The sequence below is a fragment of the Garra rufa genome, chromosome 2 (genome assembly GCF_049309525.1).
Source record: "Garra rufa chromosome 2, GarRuf1.0, whole genome shotgun sequence".
Classification (NCBI taxonomy): Eukaryota; Metazoa; Chordata; class Actinopteri; order Cypriniformes; family Cyprinidae; genus Garra; species Garra rufa.
The window spans coordinates 42,277,319-42,300,106 of record NC_133362.1 but is presented as its reverse complement, the minus strand read 5'-3'; the positions used below and the strand labels follow the sequence as shown (position 1 = coordinate 42,300,106).

Below are 22,788 nucleotides of genomic sequence, written 5' to 3'. Positions count from 1 at the left end.
TAAATAGCATAACTGTATGTTGGCTCTCCAAGCCAACATAATAATAATAATAATAATAATAATAATAATAATAATAAGTTTAAACAGCATAACAGAATGTTGGCTCTCCAAGCCAACATAACTAGTCACTGGAGAGTCTAGGGTAGTGTGTGCATATGTTCCTGCCCCCTAACAGGTGGGTGTAACCGCCTGGCATCTCCCGAATGAGTTACCAACTCCTGACCACATTTAGTGTGTTTGAAACTATAACAGTGAGCTGGCACAGTGTGTAGGAGCTTTACCTGCAGGATGGACACTGTCTGTGAAAAATGATGCTGTTCCATGGTGGATGTGGAATACAAAGCAGCCAGAGGATGGTCAAACTTCTGTAGATAACTGTTACTGTAGCCACGGTGGTCCAGGTCATGGCATAAGCAGGCAATCAGCAAGCCTTTCCTCTGTGAGAGAAGACATAAACAGGGCAAGGGAGTAAGTCACACTATGGACCTACTAACTTCTGCTAGCTACATTTTTCAGTGACAGTAAAGGACCAAGAATGAAACAGTATCTTACAAAAATGAGTACACCCTTCACATTTCAGCAACCATTTTAGTATATCTTCTCAAGGGACAATACTATAGAAATGAAACTTGAATATATTTTAGAGTAGTCAATGTGCAGCTTGTATAGTAGTATAGATTTATTGTCCTCTGAAAATAACTCAACATACAGCCATTACCGTCAAAAGAGCTGGCAACAAAAGTGAGTACTTGTCCCCAAGTGAACTTTGTGACACCATCTGAGCCAAATATAGTTTATCTTAGTCTTATCAGACCACAGGACATGGTTCCAGTAATTCATGCACTTGGACAGGTTGTCTTCAGCAAACTGTTTGTGGGCTTTCTTGTGAGCCAACTTCAGATGAGGCTTCCTTCTGGGATGACGCCTATGCAAACCGACTTGTTGCAGTGTGTGGTGTATGGTCTGAGCACTTACAAGCTGAACTTCTACTTCTGCAACCTTTAAAGCAAAGCTGGCAGCACTCATGCATCTGCTTTTTTGAAGCCAGGTTCTGCACCTGACGCACAGAACAAGTGCTCAACTTCATTAATCGACCCTTGCAAGGCCTTTTTCGAATGGAACCCATCTTGGAAACCTCTGTATGACTCTGACCCCTGTAGTGTAACTAGGTTTCAGGGTGTTACTGAACCTCTAATAGCCTTGGCCATCTTTGTGGAGAGCAACAATTCTAATTCTCGAATTCTCAGAGAGTTCTTTGCCATGAGATGCCATGTTGAACATCCAGTGGTCAGTATGAGAGAATTGTACTTAAAGCATTTTAACTGCTCTAATACAAGATACACAACTTTGTATGGTCCTGTCAAGCAGACAAAAACATAAACATGACGAATAGGACACGTGGCTTTAGATAGTTAAACAACATACTGCTGTTATCACTTAGGGTGTACTCACTTTTGTTGCCAGCTATTTTGACAATAATGGCTGTATGTTGAGTTATTTTCAGAGGACAGTAAATCTATACTCCTATACTGCTCTTAAATGTAGACTACCCATTAAAAATGGAACAATGAACTTATACAGAATTAATTTAGTGTATAATAGTTGCTGCACCCATTCAGTTACTGTAGTTAACTATGTATATTATCATTTCAAAATAGCTTTCTCAACACTTGTGTTGCATCTTTTGTAAGTTCACTGTTAAAGCCGTTACAAGAATGATACTGACCTCAAGCTCAGTGAAGATCCCAGTGGTTTTTTGCAGGATGGCATACATGCAGTGTGCCACCGTCACAGCGTGTTTCCAGTTGTGGTATGGAACTCGTCTGTAATTTTTCCTCACTGACATAGTAAAGCGACACAGTTTCTCCAGCTCAAAGCTTTAATTACACAAAGAAAGTGTGATTGTACACCTTTGCCTTGTTAAAGCAATGCTTTGAAACATGAGCTTTCTTTATCTACAGGTAATTTTATGTCTAAAGGATTGATTTTTATTAAGACAACAGATGCACAAACAGTTACATAAATTATTTAAATATATTTTGTATGCAAATGATACACCTGTTATTTACACCACCAACAATTTTGCTCCAATAACCATTTTAGTTAGTTTAAAAGTTAGCTTACTAACAAATTATGCAAAATGTAAAAATCTGATTTAATCATTTACATTTAGGATTACATACCACTGAATTTAGCCTTAGCAAGACATTATTACAAACAAATATTATGTAATTTCCTTAATTTCTCTTCCTGGTTTTAAGATACATTGAGATGAAACACACAGATCTTTTAGAAATCAATGCATTCTTACCTGCTTTTCCCACATGAATTGTGAATCATGTATACAAATATTGCAGGCCACAGTTCCTCAAAAGGAGCAATGTCAAAGTGAAACCTTAGACAGAAATATGACAGTTTGTTTGCAATTCAAATCAGCATGAGGGAAATATGAGCCAAAAACGTGCTCAATACATCCTGACGGTAAATGCACTCGTGTGTCATATCCACTTGTCTACATGTAAAAATAACACCAAACCAATATGCACACTTAGTTTTTGTGGATCATGAAAAAATACAGTTAAAACATCTTAATAATATATTTTTAGTAATATAATAAAAAATTGCATGCTAGTCAACAGTGTTACCGAAAAACTAATTAAAAGTAACAATTATTGCATTCACCTAATTGTACTGAAGAGACAAATGATGTTCAGTCATGCTTTTTAACACCTGTTTTAGACATTTTATCAGATTTTAGAGTTGTAAAATTAAATAACTACTAAGTAACTATTATTGAAAGCCATTAACAGTGATCTTTGATGTATGAAAGTGGAAACTTACAGTTCGATCTCTTTATATATGGCTGAAGGGAGGGAGAGATTTGTGAGGGTCTTCCACTCCTCTGACGTGCAGATACTGTGATACGAAAGCTTCTCCATCGTCACCCGGTAAATGCACTCTGAATGTCTTATCCGGTGATACATCTGTTCACAAATACATACATACACCCCATGTGTCTACGCAGATGCAAAATATACATGCAAAATAGTCTAAGCCTTTGAACATTTTGTGGTTGCATTTATCTAAATGGATATCTATACATCAATATATTAGCTATGGTTATGTTAGCAGATCATTTCAGGTACCATAAAGTGGTAGCATCATAATTATACTTTATTCTTCCTTTACTCTTCTTCATATAAATTAGTAAAAGAGTAAATAAATCACTGGCAAAATGTGAGGTTTAAATTCAGTCTAAATATAAATCTCATCAGTGGATGGCAGCAGAGCACTCATGGTCTTTTAAATATTAACATTCTTCAATCATTTTAAAAGCTGTTATGTGACGAGACTCGTGTGTGATCAGTGTTGCCAGATTGGTTTGACGATTTTTAGCTCAAAAGCCCCACTCCAAGAAAAACACACCCAAAACATTTACTGCCAAAAGAATGTGGTACAATTCTACTTCCATATCAACCAAGATTGATAAGGATTGTCTTTACAATCTTAAAACTGAAGGTCCACAAAATTAAACTAGATAAAACAAAGTTTGTCAAGACAAACTTTAAGTTGGCTTGAGAAAGCCTGATCAGAAAGTGTGAAAAGTTTTAAAAGGTTTTAGAAAGTTTTTGAAAGTTTTAGAAATTGTAGAAATGTTATGGTTTTCAGTAAAAAAATATTGAAGTTTAAAGTAGTTTTAAAGCTTAAAGCTTGAATGTTTTGAAGGCAATACAGTCGGTCAGATGAATGGATTGGTAAATGGATAGATAGCATGTTTTAGCATGTTGTTAGCATGTTTCTAACATAATTAGCATGTTGTTAGCATGTTTCTAACATGTTTGTAACATGATTAACATGTCAATAGTGTGTTGCTAGCATGTTGTTAGCATCATTAACATGTGTTTGGCATGTTTCTAACATGTTTGTAACATGAACATCAATAGAGTGTTGCTAGCATATTGATAGCACGATTAACATGTTGCTAGCATGTTGATAGCATGATTAGCATGTTGTTAGCATTTTTCTAACATGTTTGTAACATGATTAATGTCAATAGAGTGTTGCTAGCATATTGATAGCACGATTAACATTTTGCTAGCATGTTGATAGCATGATAAGCATGTTGTTAGCATTTTTCTAAGATGTTTGTAACATGATTAACATGTCAATAGTATGTTGCTAGCATGTTGATAGCATGATTAACATGCTGTTAGCATGTTTCTAACTTATTTATCATGTTACTAGCATGTTTCCAGCATGATTAGCATGTTGTTAGCATGTTTCTAACATGTTTGTAACATGATTAACATGCCAATAGTGTGTTGCTAGCATGTTGATAGCATGATTAGCATGTTGTTAGCATTTTTCTAACATGTTTGTAACATGATTAATGTCAATAGAGTGTTGCTAGCATATTGATAGCACGATTAACATTTTGCTAGCATGTTGATAGCATGATAAGCATGTTGTTAGCATTTTTCTAAGATGTTTGTAACATGATTAACATGTCAATAGTATGTTGCTAGCATGTTGATAGCATTATTAACATGCTGTTAGCATGTTTCTAACTTATTTATCATGTTACTAGCATGTTTCCAGCATGATTAGCATGTTGTTAGCATGTTTCTAACATGTTTGTAACATGATTAACATGCCAATAGTGTGTTGCTAGCATGTTGATAGCATGATTAGCATGTTGTTAGCATTTTTCTAAGATGTTTGTAACATGATTAACATGTCAATAGAGTGTTGCTAGCATATTGATAGCACGATTAACATTTTGCTAGCATGTTGATAGCATGATAAGCATGTTGTTAGCATTTTTCTAAGATGTTTGTAACATGATTAACATGTCAATAGTATGTTGCTAGCATGTTGATAGCATGATTAGCATGCTGTTAACATGTTTCTAACTTATTTAACATGTTACTAGCATGTTTCCAGCATGATTAGCATGTTGTTAGCATGTTGCTAATATGTTTGTAACATGATTAACGTCAATAGAGTGTTGCTAGCATATTGATAGCACGATTAGCATGTTGCTAGCATGTTGATAGCATGATTTACATGTTGTTAGCATTTTTCTAACATGTTTGTAACATGATTAACATGTCAATAGTGTGTTGCTAGCATATTGATAGCATGATTAGCATGTTGTTAACATTTTTCTAAGATGTTTGTAACATGATTAACATGTCAATAGTATGTTGCTAGCATGTTGATAGCATGATTAGCATGCTGTTAACATGTTTCTAACTTATTTAACATGTTACTAGCATGTTTCCAGCATGATTAGCATGTTGTTAGCATGTTGCTAATATGTTTGTAACATGATTAACGTCAATAGAGTGTTGCTAGCATATTGATAGCACGATTAGCATGTTGCTAGCATGTTGATAGCATGATTAACATGTTGTTAGCATTTTTCTAACATGTTTGTAACATGATTAACATGTCAATAGTGTGTTGCTAGCATATTGATAGCATGATTAACATGTTGTTAGCATGTTGATAGCATGATTAGCATGTTGTTAGCATGTTTCTAACTTATTTAACATGTTACTAGCATGTTTCCAGCATGATTAGCATGTTGTTAGCATGTTTCTAACATGTTTGTAACATGATTAACATGTCAATAGTGTGTTGCTAGCATGTTGATAGCATGATTAACATGTTGTTAGCATGTTTCTAACTTATTTAGCATTTTACTAGCATGTTTCCAACATGATTAGCATGTTGTTAGCATGTTTCTAACATGTTTGTAACATGATTAACGTCAATAGTGTTGCTAGCATATTGATAGCACAATTAGCATGTTGATAGCATGATTAACATGTTGTTAGCATTTTTCTAACTTATTTAGCATTTTACTAGCATGTTTCCAGCATGATTAGCATGTTGTTAGCATGTTTCTAACATGTTTGTAACATGATTAACGTCAATAGTGTTGCTAGCATATTGATAGCACGATTAGCATGTTGATAGCATGATTAACATGTTGTTAGCATTTTTCTAACTTATTTAGCATGTTACTAGCATGTTTCCAGCATGATTAACATGTTGTTAGCATGTTTCTAACATGTTTGTAACATGATTAACATGTTGTTAGCATGTTTCTAACTTATTTAGCATTTTACTAGCATGTTTCCAGCATGATTAGCATGTTTGTAACATGATTGACATGTCAGTAGTGTGTTGCTAGTATGTTGATAGTTTGGTGTTAAAATCTTTAAGATGTTGCTAGCATGTTTCTAGCATGATAAGCAAGGCACTAGTATGTTTCTAACATGATTAGCAAGTTGTTATCATGTTTCTAACATGATTAGCATGTTAATAGTGTGTAGCTAGCATGATGAGAATGCTGCTAGATGTTAGCATTACTAGCATTATTAACATGTTTCTAGCCTGATTAGCATGTTGTTAGCATGTTTCTAGCATAATTTTCAAGTTATTAGCATGTTACTAGCTTGATTATCATGTTGTTAGCCTGTTTCTAGCAATGTTTCTAACATGATTAACCTGTTACTAGCATGATTAGAATGTCACTAGCATGATGTTTGCATTAGTAGCCTGTTGTTAGCATGATTAGCAAGTTACTAGCATGTTTCTAGAATGATTAACATGTTAACATGTTTCTAGCCCGATTAGCATGTCACTAACATTCTAGCTGCTAGACTTAGAAAGATATAGCAACTGGAGTCAGAACAGTCTGAAGATCTGAGCTGAGTTTGGAGTTTGTGGAGTTAAAGCTCTAGGAGGAGTAGCAGTCAGAAATTTTAGTCTCAGAAGAATAAAAATAACTGTAAGTTTAAATAGCATTTCAGTAAGTCTTAATTATAAAAAAAAAATAATCAGTTTCCCAGACTGGAGAACAATAAAATAGGAAAATGGATCAAATGGCAAACACAGCGAAAGAAATTTAACAAATGTGAAACAAACAAAAAAAAGTTTCATGCTCATGTACACACATTACAGCCAAAAATATGACATTTGTGTTCAAAAACTTACTCTGCAATGGGCATGTGTGTTTAATAGCATCACGATGACTGGTTGGATGGAGTACATGCACACTTGGGTTTTGTCTGTTAAGCAATAAAAAAAGGCCAACCAATCCCAAACGAGCCCAGATTTTGTCCACACACTCAAACCAATTTTGACCCACAAAATCAAATTCAAAACCGTCCAAAGATGCAGAAATCCACCCAATCTGGCAACACTACCAAAACTCTTGTAGATACTCCTCAGCATATTTTTTCCAAACACTGCCATTCTCTAGAAGGTGTGTTATTATTACCGACAGATGTTTTTTTTAAATCTTAGGTCTGCGCACTTACATTTGCACAGTGTAAGGCCAAAGCACAGAAGACGGCGAACATCTTAAAGTTGTTCTCATCAGTTTTAGTGAAGGCACTTCCTCCCAGCTTGTTCACCATTTGTACAACACCAATCACAGTCCCGCGGCTGACTATGGGCATGCACAGGATATTCCGCGTCGTGTAGCCAGTGTAGAGATCTACTTCTCTGTGAAAGGCGGAGCAGATGACAGAGAAATGCACACAGACACAGACACACAGCTGAACACCCATAGTGTTTGTATATGACTGAGTAAGGGATTGAGTTGAACACACAACGGTTTCTAGCGCTGGCTCATCTGGGCTTAACATAATCACCTTGTTGCAGATTTACACAAATCCAGACGCCCCTTTCATCTGACATGTCCACTTTAACGCCTACAACCACAAACCACTGTGTGTCCATATGTCTAACTCATCAAAACACCCATATGATGTACCTGCTGGCTCAATCTCAGCAAAACATTTTTTTTTTTTTTTTGATATAAACAAGCAATACTGTGATTTATAAATATTTTAAAATAATATTGTATTACTTTAACATTAGTGTAATGAGAACTTCATTCATTTGTTTCTTTGTTTGTTTCTATCTGTCTTCTCATTTTGGATTAAAATATGACTTAAACTATGACTTTGTGGGTTTGTGCCTCGTTCAATGTGTCACAGTGCAAAATTGTGTATTACTGTGTGTTACTTTAGCTATCAATCCAGCCCGAACTGCTTATTGTAAAATCTAGTTCTTAATGAACTTGCTTAAAGAAAGCTGTGGTGTTTTTGCATGGAAAATGAAAATCTTTCCTACCTGTTGAAACGGGGGTCTGCATAGGCATCCGGAATATTCAAAACTTCTCCCGTTCTCGCCACCTGACCTGCTATTCCTTTCTCTATAGAAAACCTGGGGGTGAGTGTTTAAGATCAGTTACCAATGTATGAAGTATGCTTAGATTCAGATATTTGGGGATGAAAACATGTGCAGGTCACATTTCACCTCAAAATAACAGAAAATTAAAAACAAACTATTTAATTCGATTTGATTACTTGTATTACAGTAAATACAATTCTTCAACATATTAACTACCATGATGTATAAATACTTGATAATAATTATTTTTTATGAGATTTTTTTCTATTACATAATTTTTCCTGCATTACAGTGCCTTGCTAAAGTATTCACACCCCCTCATTTTTATGTTGTAGCCTTATGTTAAACTGCTTTGACTTTAAACTTTACTTTTTTTCCACATCAATCTACACTCCATACACCATAATGACAAAGCACACAACAGGTTTGTAACAAATTTGCAGATTTATTAGAAATAAAAAACGTAAATGATTCCATTGTTTAAGTATTCATACCCTTTCCTGGGACACTTGAAATTTAGCTCAGGAGCATTCATATTGCTTGTAGATGTTACTACACTTTGAGTGGAGTTAAACTGTCCAATTCATTTGAATGAGTATGATTTGGAAAGGCACACACCTCTCAGAAAAGGTCTAACAGCTGAAAATGCATATCAGAGCAAAAACCACTCCCTGAGGTCAAAATAACTGCCTGTCGAGTTAGAAACAGAAAAAAATTCTGCTGCATTGAAGGTTTACAGAAGCATGTAGTCTCCATTCCCTTAATGGAAGAAGTGTGAAACAACCACAACTCTTCCTTGAGCTGACTTCCTGGCTAAACTGAGCAATTGATGGAGAAGGGCCTTGGCTAGACTGGCGACCATGAACCTGATGGTCACTCTACTTGAGCTCTATGATCATATATGGAGATAGGAGAAACATACAGAAGGACAAACATCACTGCAACACTCCACCGATCTGGGCTTTATGGTGGTGTGGCAAGACTCAAACCTCTCCTCAGTGAAGACATAAAAACCACTTGGAATTTCCAATCAGAATGTATGAAACAATATTCTGTGGTCTGATGAACCTCTATTCCCAGCATCATGTTTAAAGGAAACCAAGCACTGCTCATTACCTGCAGAGTACCATCCCCAAAGACAACTCTGTGATATCCTTGAGTGGCCCAGCCAGAGCCTGGGCTTGAACCCAATCAAACTTCTCTGGAGAAACCTGAAAATATCTGCCAGACCCTATTCAAGGTGAAGAGGTGAGGCAAAGAATGGCAGATAATTGCCGAATGTTGATGTGAAAATCTTGCTGCATCATACCCAAAAAGACTTGAGGCTGTAAATGTGCTTAAGCTAAGCACTGAGGTTTTTTTTTATACATTTATGAAGTTCTGCTTTTGTTTTGTCATAATGGTGCTTGGATTGTAGACTGATCTGAAAAAAGGTAAATCGAAAACAGTTTAACATAAGGCAGCAACATAACAAACCATGAAAAAAATAAGGGGGTATGAATACTATTGCAAGGCACTGTATGTGAAGTGGAGTGCTTATTGTCTATAATAACTATAATAGATTTATCTTACTTTTGATTTCAAGCTAAAATTTGAGAATATACACATTCTGAATTTCTGGATGCTCACCTAATTTCTTTGGTTTTCCTAAAGACGGGTTTCCCTTCATTCTCCTCCCCGATATCAAACAGGTCAGAGTACAGCTCTTTGTTATTGTGATCTACCTGGAAGAGCGCACATCTGTCCGCATTAACCAGGTTTTTTGCATATATCTGAAACACAAATAACAAACATGCACTTCCTTAATGACATTTTCCCAAGACAGAATGCAATGCATGTTTGTCAAAAATTCATTTTAACAACATTACTATGCAAGTGTGCTTTATCTACAGTGAGTTTATCTGCATTGATAACCAGAAATATTGATGTATATTAATCAAGCTTAGTTGATAGATAACAGTTTTTAAATTTATAGTATATTTGAGTAAATATTGTTTGAAATAAGTGTTAATCCCAAGTGTAAATCACATTTATAAGCCATTGAAAAACCCCTAACGGTCAACGACTACGTTTCTATGTGAGTCTAGCAACTGAGGAACTTGTCCTTCCCTCTAGATTTCACAACTTGGTGGCACATCGTGTCTTCTCCCCTCCAAGATAAACTTCTGCTTTCTGAAACTGCTGACGAGCGAGAAATCTTTACAAACTTTTTATTCATTTAACTACTGAAACATATTATCTTCATTTTGGAAGTATGTGCTTAGAAAAATCTGAAAGAATCCCTGAGAGGGACACTAGCTCAGAAAGATGCTGGAGCAATGTCAGACTGACTTTCTGTCCTCTCCCTGACCTATTTACATCACTTCCTGTGGTGCTTTGCTCAACAGGAAAAAGGGGACAGAGACGTGAGGGGGCCGGAGATCTGATACTTGGAGTGTATGAATATTTGTGTTTGTGTGAGTGATATCTAGAGAACACAAACATGTGCATAAATGAGAATAAGAATATTTAACAACAAGCCCAAGGCTGGGTAAGCAGAGAACATAGCAAACAAATGAGAGAAGGTCTTTCATTGCACAAATTTCTTTGGCGTTGATGGTGACACAGATGAGCGACAGAAGAACAGCACGTTTGTCCTCATGACCAAGCATGTGACCTTCCCGAGAGAAGAAGAACCTACTCACCATGATATGTTCAAGTAGAGAATCTATTGCCACTATGTTGTCAAAGTACGTTCTGTTTGAAATCGAAAAGAAGAGAAAGACCTGTCATAACCGTATGATACAAAGACACAGCATAACACAAATACATATGCATGCATTCTTCATACATAACATTGCCTATTTATTATAATGTTACTTGCCAGTAAACAAAAATGTGTGAATCTCAAAAAATAGGTGAATCTCAATAAAACATATCTAGTGCATATTTTACCTAAAAAAAAAAGGTAAAATGTAGATATTTTGCACTGTAATATTCTTTTCATAATAATTAAGCATATTTCTTTCTGTAATGTGAAAAAAGTGATTAACTTTCATGGAAATAAAGTCAGGCTGAACAGTTTTCTTTAAGCAAAATTTTTAGTTATGATTATGTTATGAAGACCTGGACATGTTCTTGACATTTCTTGACATTTAAGAAACTTTTTTATGCATGAACTCACTTACTTTGACACATCTAGGAGAAAGTCATTGAGTTCCGTCTGTTTGGCAAGACCTCTGCAAACCTGTGAGTGAAAAATGAACAGGAGGTTTCAAGATGGCAATCACAGCAAATTGTTGTTTAAAATGTCTTTCTTCTAGGAAATGTGTGAATTCTATGCGTTTAACTGATCACCAGCCATCAATTATACATTTTTAGGCAGTTTTAGAAAGTGTAAAAGCTGATAATACACACAGTTATATAGATTCAGAAAACATGGTGCATAAGTCATATGGACTACTTTTACAGTGCTTCCTTTTTTCTTTTTTCTTTTGAAGATTGCATGCTTTATTCATCTATATAATCTATTTGTTTTATGTGGTATGGAAACAAATTTGTTTGGACATTTCGATAGATAACATCTTTGGTCCTATGCTGGAATCAAATTTCTTAGAGAAAGAACTGGCATTTTGGGGTGAACTATTCCTGAAAATTACAATTATGTCAGTATTTACGAAATAAGGTTAATTAAACTACATTTTTTAGTGATCCATTCCTTTAGGGAAAGACAATCTAGGTGAACAGGGTAAAGTAAATAAATGCATACATAGATAGATATCACCATACTTCCCCAGTTAATAGATTACATTATGAATTGCAAATCTTTTTCGTATTACAAGTTTCCTGAAATGTTATGTTTAAAAATGCAAGGCATTATCTTATTAAATATGCACTCATATGCATGCCTTTCTAGAAAAAATAAAAACTGAACACTGAATGAATCCAGGTTCTTGTTTGAAAGGCTTTTACAGATGGGATTTTTTAGATATCTGTACACTAAGACTATCAAAAATTAATAATTTGCACCATTTTTTAGAAATAAAATGTTGTGTAAAATCAGGCAAAATATATATGAACAAAACCCTCTTTAAAAACCTTCAAAATGTAGAGAGGAATAAAACCGTAAAGTTTGGTGTAAGTAATTGCAGCTGAAGTGGAGATTTGCCGCTCAGTGCAAAAGAAAAATCACATTTTGAGAAAAATGTAAAGGATATGCATTGTAATTGAAATCTATAGACACAAATAGATAAAGTGCTATAAAAGAAAAGCTTAAAAAGTGTTTTGAATGTTTCTTTCCAAAAGTCTGAAAAAAATACTTTATGAAAAAAAAAGCCCAAAATCTGAAAAATGCAGTGTTTTTGCCCTTTAGTATCTTGCATCTGAGCCCTAAAATGTGTTACTTATGCTCCTCCTTGTCTGCTCATAACTGCCATGTTCTGATGGCTCCCTAACTTCTGAGAAGGTTTGTGTCCCACAGTGAGAGTTATTCCCACAGAGCCCCGTGATGCACAGGGACATTAAAACCCAGAGTGGTGTCATTCACAGCGAACAACCATTTACGTACAAACATTAATTGCTCCTCCTGAGACGAGGGTGTGTTTAATGTGTGGTCTGGTTGCTTACACTGGGCCCACCTGCAGCCTGGTCCATGTACACAGTGGATTACAGAAATCAAAACACGTGTGTAGAACAGAATCAAACACCTTATGCAACAGGACACCTAACTGTCAAACTGCAAAAACAAGCAATGCTTTGTTTTTCTTAAATGTACTCACCTGGACTTGGTGTATGGCTACAGAGGCCCAGGCCAAATTTGCTGTTGCAACCTAAAAAACAAGGTACACTTAGTCAAAGACACAATATCTTGAGCACTCTATGAACAAACTTTGTAGTTCCTTGTACCTGACAGTAAGTGTGAATGCAATTACATATTCTTTATTAGTAGTATTTTCTACATTTTACAGCTGAAATGAGTAACTCTTAAAGTCAAGAGTCACTGTCCTGCTAAGTTAGGACATTACTGCACAAACATAGCCTAGTGAATTCATTTACCATGATGCTTTCTGTGCATGCGCATTATCTAGTGGCAAGCCGCTAATGTACATTAGTTATTAAGGTGCATTATGGGATTAAATGAGTGTGCTTCGTAATGTCCACTATGTGTTCAGACACCATTTAAGCGTATAGGGGCATTTTTGGACATAGCCTAAGTCTTTATGATAACTTTAATATTACAAGGTGTGTGTTTGATTAGGAATGAAGCCAAACTCTGCAGGACAAACTCTGTGGAGGAAGTGGCCCATCCCTGTTTTACAATAACAGTAAAGTCATGAAAATTATGAAATAACACTAACAGAATTATTTACAGGAACGAATCAAACATTTTATACTGTACTTTGTGTTTATAATGTACTGTGAACTGGCAGATGGCATAAGATCTGTACCATAGGACCAGCCATTTACGACACTGTCACATTAGAGAAAATTCGGTGGAATTTCATGGTCAAAAAAGGTTCATTGATGCATGAACCACAGCTCATACAGAAGTCACTTTTAAAACAAGCTGATTTCTGTTGGTCAACGTGGTGATTTCACAAAAGACCTGCTGCGTGGGGAAATCTTTTGCCCCTTACGTGAAATTCCAGATTGTATAAATTCCTATTGAAATGACCAGGAATAAAAATATTCAACAGTACAGTTGAGGTCAAAAAGTTTACATCCCCCTTTCAGAATCTGCAAAATGTTAATAATTTTACCAAAATAAGAGGGACCATACAAAATGCATGTTATTGTTTATTTAGTACTGACCTGAGTAAGATATTTCACATTAGAGATGTTTACTTATAGTTCACAAGAAAAAAATAATAGTTGAATTTATAAAAAAAAGTGACCCAGTTCAAAAGTTTACATTCTTAATAATAAGTTACCTTAATGATCCACAGCTGTGTTTTTTTTTTGTTTATTGATAGTTGTTCATGAGTCCTTGTTTGTCCTGAACAGTTAAACTGCCTGCTGTTCTTCAGAAAAATCCTTTAGGTCCCACAAATTATTTGGTTTTCCAATGACAATGACTGTATGATTTTGAGATCCATCTTTTTATACTGAGGACAACTGTGAAATCATATGCAACTATTACAGAAGGTTCACCTGCTTACTGATGCTCCAGAAGGAAAAATTGTGCATTAAGAGACGGGAGTAAAAACTTTTGAATAAAATGGAGATGTAACCATTTTTCTTATTTTGTCTAAATATCATATTTTTTCATTTAGTACTGCCCTTCAAAAGCTACAGAATATAGTGTTTCACAGAAGACAAAAAAAGTTAAATGTACCCTGAACTTCAAATTCTTAATGCATAGTTTTTCCTTCTGAAGCATCAGTGAGCATTTGAACCTTCTGTAATAGTCGCATATGAGTCCCTCAGTTGTCCTCAGTGTGTAAAGACAGATCTCAAAATCACACAGTCATTGCAGAAAAGGTTTTAAATAGAAACAAAAAGCTGAAAAACCAAAGAATTTGTGGGACCTGAATGATTTTTCTGAAGTTTAACTGTTCAGGACAAACAGGGGACTCATAAACAAAACAAAAAAAAACAGCTGTGGATCATTCAGGTAACAACACAGTATTAAGAATCAAGGGGATGTAAACTTTTGAACAGGGTCATTCAAGTATTATTTTCTCTTGTGGACTATATGTAAACATCTTTTATGTGAAATATCTTATTCAGGTCAGTACTAAATAAACAATAACATGCATTTTGTATGATCTATCTTATTTGGTAAAATAATTAACATTTTGCAAATTCTGAACGGGGGATGTAAACTTTTGACCTCAGTTCGCCAGCTAAAGGGTGGGTTTATCTGAATGGATGGACTGAAATCAGACTCAGTATCAGTCCATTTTTCATTCACACAATTGTGAAGTAAAAAATTACACTAATAAGTGTAAAGTTCCATGAGAATTTCTTATTCATCAAAATATTAAATGTGGTAACTGAAGCATCCCACAGATGCTAGAATGTGTCTTTACTAGTCCTGACGACAAAGAGAGCAGAGGGACATGGGTAGACATGTAACAAATACCAGCACTTTCTCCCTTAGAGTACCTCCTGGTGGCTGAGGTTGAAGGGCTCTCTGCCCAAGTGCCGGTGCAGCTCCAGGATAGCGATGAGGTCTCCGATGGCGGTGAGGATGGGTAGACACAAAACAGAATGTACACGAATCCCTGAGTCCTGCCCTGTGCCATGAGGGAACCTCTCATCCTGCAGAAAAAAAAAAGAGCACACAGGGATTCAGGCCAGTCCAGGGGGAGGAGTTTATATATTCATATGTTCACTGGATGTGCTGTTCTTTAAACACTCCTAATCTAAGAATGTAAGCAATATGTGTAAAATGTCTTTGATTCTCCAAAACTGTCATTTGAATGTTTCTAAAGTGTAGCCTCAAGCTTACAGCTGAATGGTCTGTGTTAGTGAACATTCAAGATGACGTGCATTTTAATTGCTCCCAGTGTCTGACAAACTGGATGTGGCATGACACGTTATTGGTCACTTCCAGTGTAGACATGATGTAAGTGCAGTGACACATCTCACATACAGTCCCAGTAATTTCATTAACTACACAACGTTAAAGCATTTGCTGAAATACAAGAAATAGAAGAATTTACTTTGTAAGATTTAATTGAATTATTCATTCAGTGAAATGATTTTGAAGATCTTTTAAAATAGTAAGATAATAGGCTCACCCCCATGATGTCCTCTACAAGTAGTGTCTTGCGTGTCTTTGCAACGTGAGCCGCGATGGTGGTCCCAAATGCGATGGGACCAGAGGGGATGAGCCCAGGAAGCCCCTCTTTTGCCCCCGTCGGAGTGAACAAACATAAACTCTGTGACAGAGAAGGCAACATCGACAAAACAGCATGGCGTTAAGGAAAACGTCCTGACTGGTCACTGTAACTATAATATTTGTCTATTTAGAGTACTTTACAGCTCTCAGTAAATGTTACTACCATTGCTAACAGACAACACTTGCCTGAAAAAAGTAAAATTCAGTCTTAAGATGTTAAATATTTACACTTAAACAAGCAGTGCCCAATAAAACTGGCAGTTGTATAAAATGAAAATAACATTAATAATTAAATACGTTATTATTATTATTAAAGGCACAAGAGACGCTCTTTCAAACTGTGTTATATGCTTGGTCACAATACTAGCCATCCGAGTAAAAGCACTCAAGTGGAAAAAGAGAGGAAATGAACATAGCAGGGGTCTCAAGTGTTTTAATGCTATAGAAATTCCAGGCCATTTTGAGACAAACAGAACATGTACATGACCAATCAAAGGTTTGCACTCACTCGGCCCTGTTTATGTTTCTCATGATCTTAGGAACCTTTTGATCTAAAGACCTCTAATGCTTCAGTGTTTAGAAATTTTGTTGACAAATTATAGATTGTTCCTAATTTAAGCATCTGGGCAAAAGCTGGCTTCTTTGACGAATGTAAAATATAGAATAGCTCTTTCATTTAACCATTTATTTAAATGGCCACTAAATGATTTCCAACTTTTATCCTTTCTTAAATCAAAGTGGCAGTTACTATATTATTATTCTAAAATGTGAAAAATAGTAATACTTAAGACTTAAGCTGTGTCTAAAGTTTTGACTGTTTGTTAAGTGTATATCAGAAAATACTTACATTGTTGCATTCTCCAAGGAAGTAAAGTGCAAATCCATCAGCTTTTGTGGCTGGGGAAAAAATAAAATAAATAAATAAATAAAACTCATAAAAAGTGTTACAAACTGATGTTTTGTGTTAGACATGACTGTACAGTCCCAAAACATTAAACTAGACAAAATGCACCCACAGATTCTGAATCTCTTTATAGCATTTCTAGGAAGAAAATAAATAGCAAAGCGTTAATACATATGGCTAATGTTTTTAACAGATACAATGCAACTTGGTTTTGAAGCAGATCCAAGAACCCCAAAGGAACAAAACAATGAAAAAAAAAGGGAGGAGCAAAATTACCAATAAACATGACAAAATTGCCCTAGATACTGTATTTACAACAGTTGTTCCAGCCGCACTGTCCAGACTGTATTCTCATTAAGCTATATCACTACATTTACAGAAATTATTTCAATTAACTGATTTAATATATGACATAAATTTTAAAATCACGATCAATTATGACATAAATAGGCAGAATACTGCGTGCCTCAGTTATTATTTAAAACCATTGAGATTTTTATTAATATTTTGAATTCATTTTTATTTTTATTCAATATTGCTGTATTTTGTGATTTTTATTAGTTTTTTTAGTAACACTTTCTATGAAGCCTGTATTTAAAATTCATTATAAGGGTATCTTAAGGCGTTATAATGAATGCATAATGCATTATAAAAAACCTTATAATATGTTGTATCATCTCATGAGTATTCATAAGAACAGTTTTAATGTGTTATAGAGTATTTAAAGAGTATGATTGTTTATAACAATGAATATGTTGCATTCACTTCAGTTAACATGGATTATACTCCTCATAGTTATAATGTATTATAAGTCTCATATCTTGCCATCTTACTTATGTCACTTTACTTAAAGCATACAAAGACCACTTATAAGTAATAATAATAATAATAATAATAATAATAAAAAAATATCAAAGAGCCATAAGATCAGGTATCAGATCAGATGAATATGTAATATGATCAGTTTGATTATTTTGATGGTACCCAACTGCATGTCAGCTAGCAGTAATTATTATTAGTAGTATGGTAAATATATGCTAACACTGTATTTTGATGGTTCCCCAACAAACAAACTGATTATAAGTAACTTTGCAAGTATGTGAACTTTCTACCTATAGCCTAACCTTACCCTAAGTCTACTTAAACTCTAAGAAATGTTAGTTGACATGAAGTTGCAAAGTTGCTTATAGTCAATAGACTAAGGGGAACATCAAAATAAAATGTAAAAAAATAAATGTAATATGATATAGTCCATTATATATTAATATGGTGTTCATTGTGTGTAATACATAATCATACTCTTAAAAGTTATAACCTCAAATACATAAGTATTATAATGTATTATAATTGTTGTTATGATTATTCATGAGATAATATAACATATTATAAGGTTTCTTATAATGCATTATGCATTCATCATAATGCCTTAAGAATACCCTTATCATGTATTATAAATACAGGCTTCATAGAAAGTGTTACCAGGTTTTTTTTTTTTAAGATGGTTTTAGAAAACTATAATAACCCATCGTTTGAAAACAAACAAGGTATAAAAGGCCTCTGACAATTTATATCCAAATATCACTTCTTAATAACAAAAAGTGAGTTTCTAAAAGTAGTGCGCACATGCTTGAGTTAGGTGTGCAGTGGCGAGTGTTGGTGTGTGTGAGACATGCAGGGGGCCGGACTGAATCCCAGTGCTCTGCAGTGCTGCAGCATGCAGATGAAGCGTGGGTGGATGGGAAGTGACAGACTGAGCGCTGCTCCATCAGCGTGTGTGCGGAGGAGAGCGATGGGGAACACCCGTACTTAGACCTTTTAACCTGAATTCACTACACCTCCATCTGTAAGGCTCTCTATAGGCTCTTTTATGTTTCAGCTGCACAGCACTGGGCTCTTTATGCAGACAGTGTGAACGCTTGTTATTACAGTTGCCTAATATACACATTATGTTTATTGCAAGTTTGCAAAAACTGTACACTGTCTGCCAATTGATACAATTTTCAGTGACATTTTACACACAAGGTTTGATAATATTATTAAGAACAGTTATTTAGGAGTTATTAAGTGTTATGAATGGCTGGACTACCGTTCACCTGAAGCGCATAACATGCAGGATCATTTGGGCTCTGTGAGTGTTTATGTGTGTGGATGAGACAGAAAGGCTCTGACCTGTTTTGATGATGTTGCACAACTCATAGAGCAGTAGTTTGTTGTCTCCTCCAGTGTCCAGCCGCTGCTCCATGTAGCTGTTGAGCTCATATACGACGCTCTGCATATTTGTGTCCTGGTACTGCTGGACACAAGAAAGACACACATACACATACACATGCACTTTATACCACACAATACAGATAGAAGTACAGTATCTCACAAAAGTGAGTACAACCCTTACATTTCAGCAACCATTTTAGTATATCTCCTCAAGGGACAATACAGAAATGAAACTTAGATATATTTTAGAGTAGTCAATGTGCAGCTTGTATAGCAGTATAGATTTACTGTCCTCTGAAAATAACTCAGCATACAGCCATTATTGTCAAAATAGCTGGCAACAAAAGTGAGTACACCCATAAGTGAACAGCAGTATATGTTGTTTAACCATGCAAAGCCAAATGTCCTATTCATCATGTTTATGTTTTTATCCTAGAAGTTAAAATAAGGTGCTTTAAATACAATTCTCTCATACTGGATGTTCAACAGGGCATCTCATGGCAAAGAACTTTCTGAGGATTTGAGAATTAGAATTGTTGCTCTCCACAAAGATGGCCAAGGCTATTAGAGGTTCAGTAACACCCTGAAACCTAGTTACACTACAGGGGTCAGGGTCATACAGAGGATTTCCAAGATGGGTTCCATTCGGAACAGGCCTTGCAAGGATCGATCAACAAGGTTGAGCACTCGTTCTGTGCATCAGGTACAGAACCTGGCTTCAAAAAACAGATGCATGAGTGCTGCCAGCATTGCTTTAAAGGTTGCAGAAGTAGAAGGTCAGCTTTTCAGTGCTCAGATCATACGCCGCACACTGCAACAAGTCGGTTTGCATAGGCGTCATCCCAGAAGGAAGCCTCATCTAAAGCTGGCTCACAAGAAAGCCCACAAACAGTTTGCTGAAGACAACCTGTCCAAGAGCATGAATTATTGGAACTATGTCCTGTGTTCTGATGAGGCTGTAAGATAAACTTGTTAGCTTAGATGGTGTCCAGCATGTGTGGCGATGCCCTGGTGAGGAGTACCAAGAAAATTGTGTCCTGCCTACAGTCAAGCATGGTGGTGGTAGCATCATGGTCTGGGGCTGCATGAGTGCTGCTGGTACTGGGGAGCTGCAGTTCATTGAGGGAAACATGGAGTCCATTATGTACTGTACATTCTGAAGCAGAACATGATGCCTTCCCTCCAGAAACTAGGCCGAACGGCAGTTTTCCAACATGATCCCAAACACACCACCAAGATGACAACTGCCTTGCTGAGGAAGCTGAAGGTGAAGATGTCGGGGAGGCCAAGTATGTCTCCAGACCTGAACGCTATTAAGCACCTGTGGGGTATCCTCAAGCATAAGGTGGAGAAGCACCATGTGTCTAACGTCCAGCAGCTCTGTGAGGAGTGGAAGAGGATCCCAGCAACAATCTGTGCAGCTCTGGTCAATTCCATGCCCAGGATGATTAAGGCAGTGTCAGATAACAATGGTGCTAATACAATATATTGACTCTTTGGACAAGTTCACTTAGGGTGTACTCACTTTTGTTCCCAGCTATTTTAACAATAATGGCTGTATTTTGATTAATTTTCAGGGGACAATAAATCTGTACTGCTATACAAGCTGCACATTGACTACTCTAAAATTTATTCAAGTTTCATTTCTATAGTATTGTCCCTTGAGAAGATATACTAAAATGGTAGCTGAAATGTGAGGGGTGTATGAAATAGTAATTAGAAGGTGATGTCCATATTTTAGGTCACATAGTGTACATACACTACCATTCAAAAGTCTCCTTTGCTCACCTATACTGCATTTATTTGATCAAAAATACAGTACAACAGTAACGTAAGATGTTTTTATCATTTAAAATAATATAATCATAGTAATAATTATATCATAAGAATTTATATTTAGCACATTTATTTAATACATTTTAAAATGTAATTTATTTATGTGAACGCAAAGCTGATTTTTTTTAGCATCATTACTCCAGTCTTTAGTGTCACATGATCCTTCAGAAATCATTCAAAACATACATGAATGGAAATTTTATTTTTGAAATTTTACAATTTTGAAAAAATGACCCTTACGACTGGTTTTGTGGTCCAGGGTCACATATGCTGATTTGCTTCTCAAGAAACATTTTTTAACATTGACAACTTAATATTTTAGTGGAAACTGTGATACTTTTTTTCATAATTCTTTTATGAATAGAACGTTCAAAAGTAGGCTATATAATTAAAATAGAAGATTGCTGTAACAAGGAAAAAGCCTTTAATCTCACTTTTGATAAACTTAACACATACCTGCTTATTAACAATATTAATTTCTGGAAAAAAACTTTTAAATAGCAGTTTTTTTTTTTTTTTTTGCTGAAAGTTGAATATTTTTGGATGATCCACTGAATTAAATGAAAGGTTCTGTATTTCATCTTGAGGTACTCAGATTTATTCGTCCACACAAAAGACTCAAATCACCATTACAATCAGTAGAATTTAACATCAAGTAACAACACAGCATAAAATTAAATGATACCCACAAATACTGGGTAAAACAGTCAATTTAATTAGACTGAAGACAGTCTTTATCCTTCATTCTGGGTAATTTTTTTTTTTCCCCACTGAGCTTGTTGCAATGCATTATATAGAACCGTTTTAAAATTTTGGATAATACTTTAGTTTAGGAAGCAGTTCTCACTATTTACTAGTTGCTTATTAGCATACATTAAATGACATATTAAAAAAGGACATATTATTGTAGCACATATTAAAGGAAAAGTTCACTTCCAGAACAAAAATTTACTGATAATTTACCCCCTTGTCACCCAAGATGTTCATGTCTTTCTTTCTTCAGTCGTAAAGAAATTATGTTTTTTGAGGAAAACATTTCAGGATTTCTCTCTATATAGTGGACTACTATGGTGCCCCTGAGTTTGAACTTCCAAAATGCAGTTTATGTAGCTTAAAAGGACTCTAAATGATCCCAGCCGAGGAAAAAAAGGTCTTATTTAACAAAACGACCATTTTTTTTAATGACAATTTATATACTTTTTAACCTCAAATGCTCGTCTTGTCTAGCTCTGCTGAAATCGTCCTACATTACTATTTCACCCTTTTTTCTTTTGAGTATTTGATCTTCTTTGCATGTTCACAAAAAGTATATAAATTGTTTTTTTTTTTTTTTGAAAATAACTGATCGTTTCACTAGATAAGACCCTTCTTCCTTGGCTTTAGAGCCCTTTGAAGCTGCATTTAAACTGCATTTTGGAAGTTCAAACGGGGGCACCATAGAAGTCCACTATTTGGAGAAAAATCCTAAAATGTTAATTTCTTTATGACTGAAGAAAGACATGAACATCTTGGATGACAAGGGGGTAAATTATCTGTAAATTTTTGTACTGAGAGTGAACATCTCCTTTAATGCCTTATTCTAAATATATATATATATTTTAGATCTAGATCCTATAATCTACCCCATACCTACTTACTATTAATACACAGCAAATTATAAATTTAATGAAGGAAAAGTTGTAGTTAACAGTAACAATTAGACCATAAAATTAATTTGAAAAATACATTTTGCCAAAAGAAGAACACAGCATAATCATGAATATCTAGTGAATACAGAATTCTGTAGCTTTTACTCTCA

At 35.3% G+C, this 22,788-nt stretch overlaps 1 protein-coding gene across 1 annotated transcript in view; it reads right to left on the bottom strand.

Moving 5' to 3' along the window:
• The window catches only part of pde10a (phosphodiesterase 10A), a 174,518-nt gene that overhangs the window by 20,080 nt on the left and 131,650 nt on the right, over positions 1–22,788 (bottom strand). The window contains exons 4-17 of the mRNA XM_073834265.1: positions 19,113–19,236; positions 16,887–16,936; positions 15,939–16,079; positions 15,301–15,456; positions 12,972–13,022; positions 11,382–11,440; positions 10,899–10,950; positions 9,844–9,986; positions 8,155–8,247; positions 7,335–7,521; positions 2,842–2,984; positions 2,312–2,395; positions 1,727–1,877; positions 282–437 (exon numbers count right to left, since the gene is read on the bottom strand). Of these exons, the coding sequence (XP_073690366.1) occupies positions 282–437; positions 1,727–1,877; positions 2,312–2,395; positions 2,842–2,984; positions 7,335–7,521; positions 8,155–8,247; positions 9,844–9,986; positions 10,899–10,950; positions 11,382–11,440; positions 12,972–13,022; positions 15,301–15,456; positions 15,939–16,079; positions 16,887–16,936; positions 19,113–19,236 (1,590 nt within the window). The remainder of the gene's footprint in view (positions 1–281; positions 438–1,726; positions 1,878–2,311; positions 2,396–2,841; positions 2,985–7,334; positions 7,522–8,154; positions 8,248–9,843; positions 9,987–10,898; positions 10,951–11,381; positions 11,441–12,971; positions 13,023–15,300; positions 15,457–15,938; positions 16,080–16,886; positions 16,937–19,112; positions 19,237–22,788) is intronic.